The sequence below is a fragment of the Pseudopipra pipra genome, chromosome 6 (assembly GCF_036250125.1).
Source record: "Pseudopipra pipra isolate bDixPip1 chromosome 6, bDixPip1.hap1, whole genome shotgun sequence".
Classification (NCBI taxonomy): Eukaryota; Metazoa; Chordata; class Aves; order Passeriformes; family Pipridae; genus Pseudopipra; species Pseudopipra pipra.
Genome location: NC_087554.1, coordinates 3,028,684 through 3,045,039, shown reverse-complemented (window position 1 = coordinate 3,045,039; position 16,356 = coordinate 3,028,684). Strand labels below are relative to the sequence as shown.

At 35.8% G+C, this 16,356-nt stretch overlaps 1 protein-coding gene across 8 annotated transcripts in view; it reads right to left on the bottom strand.

Annotated features, from left to right (window-relative positions):
• ELP4 (elongator acetyltransferase complex subunit 4) overlaps positions 1-16,356 on the bottom strand; it is a 141,272-nt gene that overhangs the window by 88,696 nt on the left and 36,220 nt on the right. For 7 of the 8 annotated variants that reach the window (XM_064656997.1, XM_064656999.1, XM_064656998.1 and 4 more), the window contains exons 6-7: positions 12,314-12,398; positions 7,079-7,267 (exon numbers count right to left, since the gene is read on the bottom strand). In XM_064656997.1, coding sequence (XP_064513067.1) covers positions 7,079-7,267; positions 12,314-12,398 — 274 coding nt within the window. The remainder of the gene's footprint in view (positions 1-7,078; positions 7,268-12,313; positions 12,399-16,356) is intronic. The other variant, XM_064657004.1, reaches the window with a different exon arrangement.

The following is a 16,356-nucleotide window of genomic DNA, read 5'->3' as shown; positions in this document are numbered from 1 at the left end:
GTAGGCTGGAAACGATGGGAACCTAAGGAAAGACATGACTGCTCCCTCTGCTGGCAAGGTCCTCACCTGCTTTAATTTTTAACTAATGAGTAGGCATTTCTTTAATTATTCAGGATCTAGCCAATAAATAATGCAGAATGTTCCTTCCTCAGTCTGTTGCTGTGTGTTTGCACATTTTTGAACTTATGGTGCCCTATTTCACTAGAATAATTTGCCATAGAATTAAGGCTCAGATGGATATCTAATGGTAGTTACTGGCTTTATATTTTAATTGTTCACAAAATGAAAAGCAAGATTAAGCTATTTAACCTTCAAAACACGATATCTTACAACGTATACTCATTTCATATTTAATTTACACACTTCATAATATTATGACAAATTGCTCATCATATCTTACTATAACAAGAACCCCTTTATGTAGCAAGAAGATACGATAAAATTAAACATTCTGCAACACAAACACACTAAATGACACGTTCTACCAAAAAAGTATCATTCTTCCATAAGTAAAATTCATGACCAGTGAATTCAGCAATAATGTTTGTACTAAAACTTAATTAAAAGATGAAGACAAGCCATTCATTACTTGATTTGTGATATAAATTAATAGCTGCAGTAAGAACATTTAGAAAAAAAACTGTTCCAAGATTTTGGCCTACAACCAGAAGCTCCCAGAACAGGAGGGATCAGCTTTTTTTGCCCACTGTTCTCATCTGAATCCTGGCTGAAAAGCTACTCCAGCTCCCAGCTTTCCAGAAGGCTCCATCCCAGGAATCCTCGCCTGCCATTTGGTTTGCTGATTTTAATCTCCCAGGACTTTCTTACAGTGGCTCCACTATGCTGAACTGGCACTTGCTCCTAGAAGTGAGTTATTATTAAACTTGTAGGTCAATTGTGGCACTAACAACTCTTTGGAAGCTTTCAGCCACGGTGTACAATTTGCTGGTCTAATTAAATATTAATTCTAAGTGTTACATTCTGTGGCTAAGAGCTTTTATTTTCCATCATCAGTCTGGAAGAGAAAGAGGTTACAAGGCTAATTTAATCTTTTTTTTTTTTTTTCCCCCTAGCATTAAAGCTTAACTACATAGGCACAAAAACATCATTAAAGATGCAGTATTCCTTTTTATTATAATTATATTGTAATTAATAGAGAAGTTCTAAACAAAAAGAGGTAAAATTGGATTCTGAAATTTCAGGGTTTTTAAACACCACCAGAAGTGCACATAAAAATGTTTCTAAACGCACAGTGCACAGAAACTCAACATTCAGTCCTGTGAAAATCATTTAAGATGGGAAATACATACACAAGAATTTAAATATAAAATAGTTTTACACAAAATTACTGTTCTTTGTTCTGAAATACAACAGATAAACCCTATATTTAAGGTTAGATTCACAGGGCTTTTTTTTCCCCCCAAGAACCTGTACTTGTACTCAAGAAAAAAAAAAAAAAAAAGTATTTCTTCAGAAAAATACTACCTTCCATTTTTCCATTTTCTAAAAGAATTACTTGGCTTAAAGCAGATAACTACTTTGGCCTGTATTGTTTAAAGTCACTCTTCTAATCTTTACTTATCAGTGTCCAAATGGGCTCAATACATGAGCCTCTTCCCTTCTGCTTCCATAACAGTTGTGGCCATGTCTGGACACTGGGCATTATATTAACTACTTAGTCCAGTAGCCAAAAGATTCCATATGCTTGAACAGATGACTATCTCCATACTGTGATGGGATATTTAACTGTTTAGGTCTAATGCTGCAGTTCAAAGATTTAGTTCTAAATCTCACCTAATTTTTGTAAAGTTTTCACGGGCGTATGTTCAGTTTATAGACATAAAGTGTAAAATAAAATGGCAATCTTGCACGTGCTCATGCACTTCTCAAATTTAACATATGCCTTCTGGAAAAGTGACTTTTTTATTAAAGAGAGGGTGTTGAGGAGATGGTGATAAGGATGTGTGTACACTGTCCTAAAAAGTAAAATTTATTAAAATGAGAAGGCTTGTTAAATGCATGTGACTTTAACATACAATGTGACTGTCCTTCATAATACAGTTAATTCAGTTAAAAGACAATAACACTTAGGTAGAAAAACATGCTTCAGATGTATATTTTATTTGTTTTTTAAGTGGATAGTTGTTACCAAATCAGAAGTGGTAGTGGTAGTGCTAGAACACAGCCTGTTGGCAACCAAAGCCTTATTTTATGAAACAACAAAATACTTCTATTTCTTCTACAATTGATTAACAAATACTTTCAATAATTAGAGAAATTGAAAAAAAACCCCAACTTACTGTTCCACAATTTAAATTGTGAATAATATACTTTTCTGAGCTTCCTACTCAATCATAATTTTAAAGATGCTTTTATGAATGTCTAAACCCCAGAATATTCATATCCAAAAGCTATGAGGATAGCCCAAGAATACCTGTCATAAACTTATGGCTCTCGACATTTTTGGCACGGTTGTTAAACTGTATTTCTCATGGGCAACAGAAAGCAACACGCAACATTAAAAATCATGTTAAAAAAAAATAGAAAAATATTAAGATCATTTCATTTTCATACTTTCTGTTTCGCAGAGAACTTCCAAAGGTTCCTTATTTATGATACAGAAATCACATGACATTTGATCTCAGTACAAATCTGTCTGCAGCAGCCACCTCATCGAATACGTTTGAAGGTTATTCAGCATTTTACACTAGTGAACTCACAGAAGTTAGGATTCTAAGGTAGGCAATCACTCTTAGTTCTTGTCACAGGAATCAAGACTTCAAACTGTGACAAATTCACAAGCTATAGGAGTTCACATCTTATAATCCTATATTAGCAATGGATTCTAAAGCACTCTATTGCTTGACTTTGAGTTTAGCTGCTAAATTACTCAGTGTGAACACAAAAGGCTTTGGATGTGGAAAGGTTTGTTTCCGAATTTTCCTACACTGAAACATACAGTAACTTCTGCACTTCAGTGAATTCAAAACATCAAACCATTAATATTGTAGGAAATTAATTTTTCAACATACTGGATGAAATAATGAAAATACCTTGCTAAACAGAACTTCAGACTCTGAGGACAGGTTCTGTGGCAAGACTTATTCATACTGACTTTTCATTAGTCAATTAATTTCCCTTGGTACTTGCTGACTAATATAGTTGTTAGTCCTTACCAGTAGTACAGCTTCAAGTTCAAAATAAAGGATGGCTTTAACAAGTGCTTTCTCCCAGTGAAAATAATAATCTACTCCAAAAAAAAAAATTATCTAAGTGATACAAAATTGGGAAGAACAGGAATAGAATTACAAACATTATTTAGCATTTAGCAGAGGTATTCTTGGACTCACCAATGATTTCTAATAATTAAAGAAAAAATGCATTACGAAAATATTTAAAATTATAATTTAGGGCTTTTGCAGTGACATTAAAGTCCTCTCAGTCACACAATAGCACAATAATTCTTTTTCTAAATTTAGGTATTACAATGCACAGATTATCAACACACAGAAGAAGAGTTCTCGCTTGCTTTTATAATATTCCTTAAATTTGAAAATTGTAACAACAAATGAAATCCCTCTTCAATCTGCCCTCCTCGATCAATGCTAGAATTTAAAAATGGAAGTAATTTTCCCTTTTCAAATGTACCATATGATTTCACAGGCACAATGCATTTTCAAGAAGCAGTAGGAAGACTTGAAAAATAACCTTCCATCAACTATTTTAATCATACTCGTGAGTAGCTCAATATTTATTACCTGACAGACAATGTAAGATAAGAGTATGTTCAATCGGTAGAAAATATCAATCAAGTAAAACTTGTCACACAGCATCTGAATAAAATTCATAATTGGCTAAGTTTTTTTTTTGTGTCATCTGCTTTAAACCAGAATAACGTACTCCTATTTTTGTGGTTGAGAAACTTCATGTGCTGGTTGCACTGGAAGTTTCAGCAATAAAACACAAAAAATCTGCCTGCTTTAGTGGACTACGGTTTCTTTAAATTACTCTGAAAAAACTCTGCACACAAACAGATTTTTTTTTTTTTTTTGCAAATCTGTGTCTTTTACCAAAATATAGCCTTACAGAAAACTGTGAGGACATTCAGTGTCCCATCAAGCTGGATGAATGAGCACCATCTTTGGATAAATGCAATTCCAAGTTATTAAATCCAAGACAATGAATTGCTGGAATAATGAAAGAGCCACATTGGTGGATGTGTATCACAGAGGGAAAAACATCAAGAACAAAATCACTGTTTAATGTCCAGTAGTCACCAAAGAGTCAAACCAGACATTAGAATGCAGGAAAAGTAAACAAACAATAATGGCATTACTGTATTATGTTACTGAAACAAGGCAAAGTGACTGTTTAAAACCAGAGTAAGGAGGCAACATGAGAAAAATTACAAATCAGAATACAAAAAATATAAAATAGGGAGGATTATTTTAATGTGCTATCAGCCAAGAACGAAGATACAATATATGAAAAGCAAAGGCAAAATTAAATGTTCTGAAAAAAGAGAGAAACTGGGCAGATTTAATTTGTGGAGCTACCTGCCACATTACTACATGCAAACTATTAGGAAAAATACAGAAAAGAAATCAATCTCAAACTATGTATATACATATATATATATACATATTAGTAATACAGTGCATATAAAAAATGTAACTACTCTGGGTTGAAAAGACATTGTCCCTGTTGAAAACCGGTACCACCAATTGTGAGTTTTATTTCTTCTTCACTGGACTAACCAGTACTGGGGGCTGGCAGAGACAAGATGTGGTAGGAGTCACTACCAAAAATCTACTTTTTCATGACAAAGCAGGTAAAAATGAAACTATTTTTCGGTACACGTCATGCAGATGAAACTTTGATTAACTGTGATTTTGAGCTTCCATGTCCTTCATGGAAATTACACATGTGAAGAATTTACTTGTAGATCATCCAGTTAATTCAGTCAGGAGCCAAAAGTTAACATAGGAAATACAGCAACAGTAGTTCAGGGAAAAATGTGGAATTTACTATATCTTCAGAAAAATTATGTGCATTTTCTCTGGCTTCAGTGTACTGACTTTAAGATTCAACAGAGAAAGCATATGCTGGAACATACTCCCATCAAATTAAATACATATACAGAAAGGCACTTAGGAGAAAAAAAAGAAAAAAAAATCCCTCTCTCTTATTCTCTTGGAAAGAAAAGATATTTCCTTCACTTTTTTTTTTTTTTTTTTTTATCCAGTGAGAAACCTCAGCAACAGAATGGTGAGTAGCTGGGTTGTGAGAATGTGAGCAGCTGCTGTTATTATAACTAAAGGTCTGGCTCCGGCTTGAGCCTGAGAGACCACATGTTCGGCTGTCCTCTCATCTCGCCATCCTCACCAATTAACTATTAACATGGAGGGCTGTACACATGCTCTCAGGGGCTCTTTAACAGGCTTCTTGGAGAGTGGAACAACTACACAGCAGGGCTCTGGGAACTGAGTAATGTGGGGTATAAGGAACCCTCAGCAGCTTTGCTCCTCCTAATGACAGTTTTTCTCTCCGCGGTGCAGTGCTCAAAGAAGGATACACCGAGTTGCATGATTTAAAAAAAAAATATTAATGCTGAGCAAAGATTCTGTAAGTAATCTTTCTTCTTTTTTTTTTTTTAAAAAAAATTCAGAATATTCTAGCACTTCCTGTCAAAACGGTTTTATTAAAATTAAAAAATCAGCGATTAAAAATGCAATGTGTAATTTCACTCCTTACTCCCTGGGAATGGGTTTACATGGGATTTACAAACAAAAAAACAAAAATCAACTTCCCAGGTAACTTTGAAACAAACAAAAACCTTCACTCTTCAGTTTCTTTCTTAGAGACACTTCTGGATATCTCTAAAATATGAACATACCCGTTACTGAAATGATAGATAAAGAAGAGTACAATGAATGAGATGTATGTCCCAGTTATGGAGAGGCAATTCCAATGGGCAAAATCTAGGATGGTGCTTTTACATTCACAAATTCTATTCATTGCATTAAATTAAAGTGTCACTCTTTTTAAAGGCAAACTGCCATCTAATATTTAAAAATAAGGAGGTGGAGGTATGCACTGCAAGAGGAATATTCATACACTTTTCACTACAATGGTAAAACTAGAAAATAGAGTTTCTTCATTTTTGAAGCAGTAAGTGCACAGGGTATCTGGATAAATAATATTTGCAGGTATTCAAACACCTTTAACAAAATCCAATACATGTGAGTCATGTACTTACCTAAGACAGGATTTAATCTGTTGATAAACTCACCTACTATGAAAACATTTTGCATAATGTGAGGTTTTATCCAGTACTTTTTTCCTATAATTAAATCAAATACCTAAAATTATAGGTTCTCTGTTCATTGTGAATAATAATTTTGCTTTTCTGAGTTACATTACCATTCGCAGAACAAAAGACTGCCTACATTTTTCCTTTTGCTAAAAAAGTTTATTTTCAGAAGATACATTTAGGTCTCCACATACTCTCAGGAAAGGTGCTACAAGCTGCTTGTTGGGAGAATTACTCTGACACCATAACTGGTTTGCTCCTGGTCCCAATACAAGGGGATATTGGAACTATAGAGTAAATCCATACCTTTCAATTCCTGACTTTAAAAACAAGATCACACATCACCATAATGAGTATGACAGGTGAAGACAGTGGAATGAAAAGTCTTGCACTGAAACTCCAAACAGCATCCTGAAGGCACTGGAAAAGTGCCTAGAGATGTTGTAAAAAATAACTAAAAAAGGGATGACTACCACTGTTTTCTTACCTTTCTGCAGTTTCTGAAATTCTGATAGTTTTTCAAAAGAGGATTAAGACTCACATATGGCATAACTGTATTTAAGATTATTCTACACTTAGGTCTTGGTAGATTTTACAGTGTGGATGTCCCACAAAAGCAGAACATATAGTTATGTTTTAATTTCAACTTTGAACACAAAGACTTCTAGAAATGTCCAAAACTGCATTTGTTGTCTTACCATAAACTTAAAAGGTATGGCTAACTGCTGTGTCAGCTATGAAATACAGCAAAAGCAGCATTCCTACCTGGATAAGGTGAGCTGGAACTGTGATGATGCAGGCTGACAAAGATTTCCTGAGGAGGCCACGGAGAACATAAAGGAATTTTGTAAGGCTATGAACATCTTCAGGAGTATCACTGCAACAAATGTCATCACCCCACAACGGGGAACCCAGACCCTGAATTCCTATCCTCAAAACATTCTTTTGTTTTTTCTATTGGAAAAGAAAAAAAAAAAAAAGTCATTTGTTATTTTTTGACCATTAGGAGGAATACAGTTTCTAGAACGCATGTCCACAATAACTGCATAGTTTGCATAATCATAGCTTAATCTCAGTCCCTCTTACAAAAATTACAAATTGAATGGCATTTTTTTTACTGACTGGATATCCTGCTATGTCAGACAAGAAAGCACAAATGTAGGAGACAGCACGGAAATACCGAAAACTGCTAATTTGCATTTTTTTTTTAACCAGCTAAATGCAAGTATATTCTGACACAAAATCCAGTAACACTATGACTTTTGATATCCTTTCTCTCCTATGTCACTGCCTTAAAAAAACATGCAAAAGAGTATTTTCTCCCAGTTCTAAACTAGCCTGCTGGAAGTGCCTGAGAGGACTCCAACACAACTTTTCCCTCTATGTTCACCTTCTCGCTGCGTTACTCTCATAACCTGACTGTTCTGAGTGTTTGCTTTGGTTTCACTCATTCTGCTGCCTCCAAATGAACCAGGGCAGTGCCTCAGCTCACCATTGCACAGGCCTTTCACTGTCTTAGAAGGTAAGGACCTTCTACATGACTCCTTCCAGCTGCTGAAGGAAGCTGTTCTCACAGCTATGCAGGAACAGAGTCCAGCAGCAGATCGTCTCTTAAGGACCAGACCTTTCTGAAAGCCCTTGACCTGAGTGTTTCTGGGGCTGCTTTAGTTACCTACTGGGCACTGGAATCTAAGCTGTTGTGACATATAAAATCCTAAACAGCCCCTTGTGTTACCCACCTAAAGCCTGCTGGCTGCCCTGCAGTGCAGTGGCAGAAGAACACCCAGCAGAGGCAGGGCTGTGGGATACAGCTCCTTTTCTGAAGGGACACATTAAGAAGCCAGAGTTGTAATCCATTTATGCAAAGTAAAATGTTATCTCTTGTGGTGACAAATGTCATTTCTGCTTATTTGATGTGACCTTTCCTGGTGATCTTTGAGAAGGATTTTAGGTTTATTTGCTATCAACAGCTGAGAGAGAGACAATAAGCTCCCTTGTTGAAAGACTTCCTGTACAAGGTGATCAGAGAAACATTTCTAGAGTTCAGGGTTCATAGTTAAAGGCCAGCTTTTTAAAATTATATACACACACACACACATATAAAAATACTAGTTTTGATAAACAAAAGCTTTCTGGTAATTTTTGCTACAGAAAAGTGTTTTGATAAAGTGTAGATATTGACTCCTAGCAGCTGGAATAAACAGCAACTATCAAGCACAGAACACTGCACAGCTGCTCTGGCAATCCAGAGGAAAGGTTTTGACAAGACAAGAGGCTACTCTTCCAAACACTTCCATATCCATATTGGGTAGACAGAGCCTGAGTTGTGAGACACAGTTAATTCCACATGGCTCTGCATTTATCCCACTTATCTGTCTTACACAGTGAGCTGATCTGCCAATTCATTTAAAATCTCTGTGAAAGCAATCTGTGTTTTAACTCTGGCAGATTCTTTAGTCTCGGTCTTTGCAGGATTTTAGGCTTTAGTTTTGAAAAGTTAACTTTTTATACTACTGTGTGAAGATCAGGACAATAGCACAGGATAATGTGACACAATCTGACTTCTCTGTATGGTATTTTCTAGCTTGGATGTTCAGAGTTTTAAAAAAGAACAGGAAAAATAGAAGTTAGTGTAATATTCTTCAATTACTTCTAATCAGAGCAGATTCAGGCAATTCTTGATGTGCATTTAAGCAAGAGGACAAAATCAGGCATCTAAGAAAAACATTTTATCCAGATACCATAGACAATGATCAGCCAGAGAGTCATAGTATTTCAAAATTTCAGAGCAAACATACATAAAACTTACAGAAACTTCTTTCATGAGAAAAACATTTTTTTCTTATGAAGAACATCCATAAGAACAACATACAAAAAGAGGAAAAAACCAGTTCTCTTACTGGATAAAGGATGACAGATGCTTGTTTCCCAACATCAAATCTTAAGAGTAGTAAAAGATAAAGCTATTCAAACACCAGAAAATATCAGATGTATTTATTTTGGCCAGTAATGGAACTTCTACCAGTATAATTCTGTCAAGCCCACAAGGCCCTGACAAACACTTTATTCCATAACTGAAATATAGGAAAAGAGTAAGTCTAATATTCTATAACAAGCCTACTGCAAAGACTAGGATAACATTTTTTTAGATATACCACTAGATCTTTTATACTTACATTAGTTTGGAAGTTCTGATTATTTTTTTAATTTTTTTCATGTAATTTTTGTAACACTGATCGATTTGGCAGCAAGGATTCTGATTATGAAGAATTAAAAAAGCCCAACTCCAAACAAACAAAAAACCAATCCCCCCCAATTTTATTGCCCTGAAAGCCACCCAACTTGAACTCCAAAGTATATGAAAGAATTGTTAAGGAAATTTAATTGCCTATGAAAGCTCTGTTGTCAAACATGAAAACCCCAAAATATTCTGAAACAAACAAATACTATTCTTTATAACTTAAAGTCATGATCAACTTATAAAGGATCCAAACTTAATGATCAGCAGCAAAAAGTTACCAGGAGGCTTTAGAAAGGATGTAAACCTGATGCTTGTATTTGTATTTTACAGGTCATCCAGAGTCTCTGAATTTCCAAACAGACCTTGGCAACAGTTCCAGTCAGTGTGAACTAACAGGTCAGTGCTTTGGACACCTTCAACCAAACTTCTCTGTATCCAAACAGGAATTATTGTCCTAAGGTCCACAAAGCCATGCAGGACAGTCAAAATATATTACTCTACGAAGGCCAACTGCAGATGGTTCTATAAAACTACTGTTAACTAACCATTCCAGGTCCTAGAGTTGCCTGACCATTTTATCAGAGATCTACTAAACTTCTAACAGTAGTATTCACTAATTTTTCTAATTGTGTCAAACCATCTCTCAGCTGGGTTGAGTTCCATTCTCACTCTTCTTTAGACCCTTCTTCAAATAAAAGAGTAGTAAATCTAAGTACCATTGTCACACTGATGTGAAAATAGCCAAAAATATCTGAAAGTTTTATGTCAGGTAGAGGATTATTTGGGGGTGCAGGGGAGAAACAGGCACAGACTTTTCAAAAGCTTTAATTATTATATACAGGGAAGGACACAGGTCTAGAAGAATCCAGGCTGGTCCTTATACTACAATCTTCATATCTGCCTACTTAAAGAGTACTTCTAAAGGCTCAGGAAATAGAAGAGGGTAGGAAGCAGCAGAGAGGTGAACTGCTCATAAATTTGGCAGATAAAAAGATCCAAGGTGTGTTCTGGGCCTTAACTACATTCAACCCTGGATATATATTCAATAAGTGTATATTATACAAGGCCTCTCAATGGACAAAGTTTGAGTGTACAAAGAAAAATGATGCTTGGGGAAGGGTGGAATCTTACAAGAAGGTAATAGAAACCACTCCAGGAAATCATATGCATTACCTCCCATGAAACAGAAAGAACTACACAAGTGCTAATGGCTTTCTAAATCAATAAAGTGGCCTGAAAAAAAGACTTTTCTAACTTTCAAAGCTTCACCTTGGAAACTTCGATTCATCATTTAGCAAACATATACTTCTAAATTCATCTCAGTTAAAGTTCTGGTTCTGCTTTACTGACACTGTAAGATGTTTTGAAACAATCAAACCTGTGATGTTTAATTTTTTCCCCTACTTGCAAGCAAAAAAAACCCAAATACTGGCTCCGAACAACCTTCATTTCCTTCTACACGAAAAAACCCCAGAATATAAAAATATAAATAAACAGGGAAAAATATAAAAAAACCAGGAATATAAAAAGCAAAATGAGGAACAACAGCTTAATCTCTTCAGTAGGAGGCTGTTTGCTGGCTGAAGGTTGGCAGGGTGTTGTTTCATACTCAGGGCTGCTCTTTGCAGCCAACAAGCTCTCGGGCTTCCACAGGACCTGTCACCGAGCAGGAGGAGCATCTCTGCCGTACAGGAGGATGACACACACGGCTGTTGCCATGGCTACCACAGCGAGTGGGGAGAGGGGCCTGTCAGGGACCAATTTCCTTCTCCAGACTGGCACTGCCACCAAAGGGAAGGAAAGCTCTCCCAGAAATCTCTGCAGAGACGGAACGCCGAGCACTAATAACCTAAATTTACACACAGGCGGGCTGTGCAGGTAATGTTTCTAAAACATACTGTCAGACACAAAAACATCCTTTCCAACATTATCCTCCCTGAAAAAAATGATTTCTGAGATATTAGACTGGCAATAGTACACAGTCTTTTATTAAATTCTTTCAGGTTCTCCTGAATCTATACGAATTTATTTCTACTATAGTAACATTTCTATTGAACAACAGCAATTATCAATTAAACATCAAAAATATAAAAAATTATTATTTTATTTCCAACAACTCCAAAGGACTCACTGAGTATGACAAAGAATAACTTATAAGGCCCTGCTCATATTAGAAAAGGGCTTTCAGCCTATATTGTTACGCTCAAAATGTTTTTGATTACCCACAGCACGATTTATGGAGAGAACAGAGATCTTTAGAAGTCTGGTAAGTTGTTTTGATTTGTAAGTTGAAACAGTATTCTTATTTCTTTACTTGTGTTTCAGTGCTCACTACATAAAGATGCCACCATTAAATTCATTAAAAAATTAACTCCATTCCAGTTAAAACAACATTGAAAAAATCCGAAAGTTTAAGAACAAATGTTCAGCCTCAAAGGTCTTGAACACATCCTGCTAAAGCAATAGTTTGAAAAAAAAAACTGCAGGGGAAAATGTGTTTTTCTTAATTACATTATATTTGGCCATCCATTTATTAGCTAATTGCACAGAATATGCTTTCTTACATGGTCTGCATATCTTTAACAGGTAAAAACTCCAAACCCACATTAAAATACAAACAACGCTATTTGTTTCGCTTGTTGACTTTAGCAATGCTTAGAAACAGTTTGTTCCTTGTTACTTTGTCCAAGATCTTCTTGTGCCACCCCTGAAAATCCACAAAACATTAGTTACAGGATGATGAAAGAGTATGAGGGTACCTGGGGATCTGAGCCATCGAACCCTCCCTGGGCAATGATCCTCTGAAGGGACTGAAGCAGTCTCACATAAGCACCATTCATATTACTGTTGGTAAGAAGAAAGAGTTTAGTTACACATTTTAATATTCTCCTATATGTCTCTAACAGTTGTATAAAAAATAAATATAAGCAGATGCAGCTTTCAGTGCAAGTGTCTCATGGAAAAAAGTGTCAGAGAAGGAAAAAAAACCCCAAACCAAACTCCCTGAATAAAGTTGACATTATAAGCAGTCGTGATTGCTTCGTGTTAACTAGTTCAGTGCTCAGACATTCAGTGAAAGCTGAAATCTCTAGGGATTAAGATAACTTAATTATGTCAGGCTCGCTTACATCTAGAAGATTAATGATTTAATGTATCAACTTAAAGTTGAAACCATTACAGCACAGAACTAATCTTCTGTAACTGCCAAAGATCTCCCCAATTGTTTTTACAAGTACACTCAATCAATGCCCTGATGAAGAGTTGACTTTCTATGAGAACTTTCATACATTTTCACTGCTTTATTGGTGTGACAGCAAAATTGCGAGGTAGCGTTGATTTTATGTGTTATTTAGAAAAGATAAAAGTGCAAACAAATGCAAACTGGTGGCTAAAAATGGAGTTAAGCAGACTTAAAACCAAATGAAGGCTCAGCAAACCATCTTGTCAAAGACTTAGAAGGTCCAGTTCCTGTACATCCAAACACTTCAGTTATCCATCCTGCCTGTGCTCTCCACTTTCCAGGCTAACACACACAAAGACAGAAAGTCCTAATCTTCACTTTCAGAAAGCAAGGCAGTTGTTCACTTTTAAAAGAAACATACTGTTTTCTTAAATCTCACAGAGCACTCTGGCTTGGGGGGCTGGGTTTGATGTAGGTTCCTTACTGCAGTTGAGAGCTTAAGTCCTTCTATCTTTTCTAGCTTTGACATTTCCTTCAACTCTCACTAATTACCATCAAGGGTTGTGGATTCAAACCTCCTTGTGTAGTCCTGGGGAAATATGACAGGTTATCTGGAAAATTTTGCCTCTAAAAATATTCTCATTTGCTCTGATCTTTTGTATGTCTGGTCTGATAACAGCCCAGGTTGGAAGGAACTCTGAAAGATCACAGGGTCCAAACACTAATGAAACTATTCTCGTTACTTTAATAAGAGGTAAGACTGTTATACAAATGCATTTTACTAACTAATACCTAAAGAAACCCAAATAAACTTGCTTGCATCCTTTGGCACAGGAGAGGAGACAACTTCCTGAGAAACATGTAAGAGTTGGAATGATCTGTCTTATACAAACCATTGCTTCAACTCAAAACTCTATATTTCCTTGAAGAAAACATTATCAACTCAAAACCAGCCCCTGATACATTTGAGTTATAAATATCTACAATTAAAAAAGTGATATGGTCATAATAATTTCAAGTTTTTAAATACTCAGTGTCAGAAAACATTGAGATGACCTTTCTCAGATATAATCACAAAGAAGAGTCTCCAAATTAAATTCCATTTATTTTTTCCAGATTTAGTACCCTAGAAAACTACTGGTTAAATTGATGTACCTTAATAATGTAATACCCTTCATGAAATTCAGAGCTGAAAACTAACCGGCAATACATAATCTCAACATGATATTTAATGTGTGAAGTCTGCCTTGCAATACAAAAAAAGAGCATCTCAGACAGGAAAGGTTAACTTTTGAAGTCCATTACTTTCCTAGTGTTAGTTGCAAAAGGAATGGTTATTAAATGTTATAATACCTATCCTGCCTGGCAGGTGCCAGTTTACAGAGCAAACTTTAGCCCCCGGGGTAGCCAAAATGTCTTCTCTCTCTTGTATCTTCACATTATCACAACATGCACACACACAGTCCTTGCTTTTAAAAGTTAGTGGATAAAAAAATAAAATAACTAAAGCACTTAGCAGGATTAAAGGGTCCCCAAATTAAAACAAACAAATAAGATAGATCCTCAGTTAATCCTTCAGAAAAAGATTTGCAGCAAAGAAAGAATTAAAAATGATAATGCATTGTGCATAGATCTTTAAAAAATGTAAAAACAGGTGCTTTTCTACCTCTTGCTAAAATATTAATGGTTTACTTGAATTTGAACCAAGCTATGTAAATAAGAACACGAAAAATATTGTGGAAACACTATTTTTATAAACAAGCTGCATTACCCTTCTGGCAATGCTTGTCGTAATATTTAAGAACAGAAATAAGATATATCTTATTTTCTTATTTCTAGTCTTTTTTTTTGGCTTTGTTACTAAACATCATGTAATTCTGATAATGAGTTTAAACAATTCCTTCTTTACTCTTTTTGTTTAGCAATTTAGTAATGGATAAAGCAGGAGCTGGCAAGAAGGTATCCTGGTTACAACAAAGCCTCTGACTTCTCTGTTGATAGTTTCCAAGCAGTTAACAAAGGTTAGGTTATCAAGGATATGACAAATAGCCTTATTGTGTATAAGGAGACCCCATTAGGCAAGACAGTCCAACCTGTTTTATCTAAATTTATTGGTAAATCTAGACTCCAGATAAATTTATCCCTTTTCAAAAGCACATACATTCTTAAGGTAAAACTTAGTAGTATTACAGCTTAGTTATTTTAGGTCCTTGGATTATCAAACCTTCTCTTTTGCTAATTGCAAAGGAAGAATGAGAACAGATGTAAACAGATAGAAAATAATTCTTGTTTGTGATGCACAGAATTACCAGGGGGGATATTTCTGCCTTCCTGTTAAGGACCAGCTTTAGCAATGCAACAAAAAGGACACCACGACATCCTGGCAACAGCAACCGGAAAACAGTTGCTGTCAGTCCCACAACCCTGTTAGCCCGGTCCCAGCATTAACACCAGGACATAACTGCCCTTCCCCAACATAAAAAATGAGATAAGAAAGAGGAGTTTCTGCCTTCTTTTGGCACCAAACACTCAATCTCATTCACTACTTCCTTTAGGAGAGCCGACTTCACAATCTGTTTTCAATTAATGCTTATCACGGGGAAGTGAACTTCTATCCATCTTGAGTGATTATCCAAAAGGGGACCCTGTAATCTAATTTAGCCACCAGGTATCAGAACTACAGAAAGGAGAGCAAACACAGCAGTCCATCAAAAACCAGATACACACATGTGTGTGAAAACACAGGAAAGACAAGAAAGGTTGATCCAACTTTAAGGTGAACAAATGATGTTGATAATCTCCAAAGCTGATCCTTAACTGCAAAGTAAAAGGTCAGATTTGTCTAATCACACAATCACTTTTCTTTCCAAGTCCATAAAGAAGCCAAGTGCTTGTGTGGATAGGAAGAGAGCCATATGTATAAATATACATGATTTCTCAAAAGGGCCAAGAGTTTCTGGCCCATATAAAATCTCCACATCTCTGATCCTGCAAGGGAATCACTGTAACTATCTCACAGTAGACACTGGCTACAATTACAGAGCCAGTTCACTCACTGAGGAACAGTTTAAATAAAACAGGTTTCTTAATGTGAAGCTAGAGAATTAGAAGAACGAGGATGATTTGGTACTTCTTTTTAAAAAAAGTTCTTAAATGGTTCTTATGCACAAAACTTTATCACAAAGGACCTTGCTTACTAAAAGATGCAGCATTGTTTTTCCAAGGATTGTAAAATATTTGTTCACTGTTTCTGACAGGAGAGCATAAGCTGTATAAGAAAGGCAGGTACACAGGAAGGTACATTACTTTTCTTGTATATTTTCTGCTGTAACTGCATAATCTGTTATTACATCCCAGAGTAGGGAAAGGAAACGAAAGCAAAGGATTGTTCTTCTTGCTCCCCACCCCTTCCCAAAGAAAAGGAGGGTGAGGAAGGAGAAGTGTTCCAAATTTCAAGGAGGAAACATGAAACCTAAGGTCCTCCAAAGCTAGTCACCCCCTAACTCAAAAGGAAAGGCAAAAGTAAAAAAAAAAAAGAATATTAATTACATACAAGAGTAGCAGGTCTCCATCAGGAAAACAGAAAAAAACCCCATCCAAATAGGGCACCGCTCAGGGAAT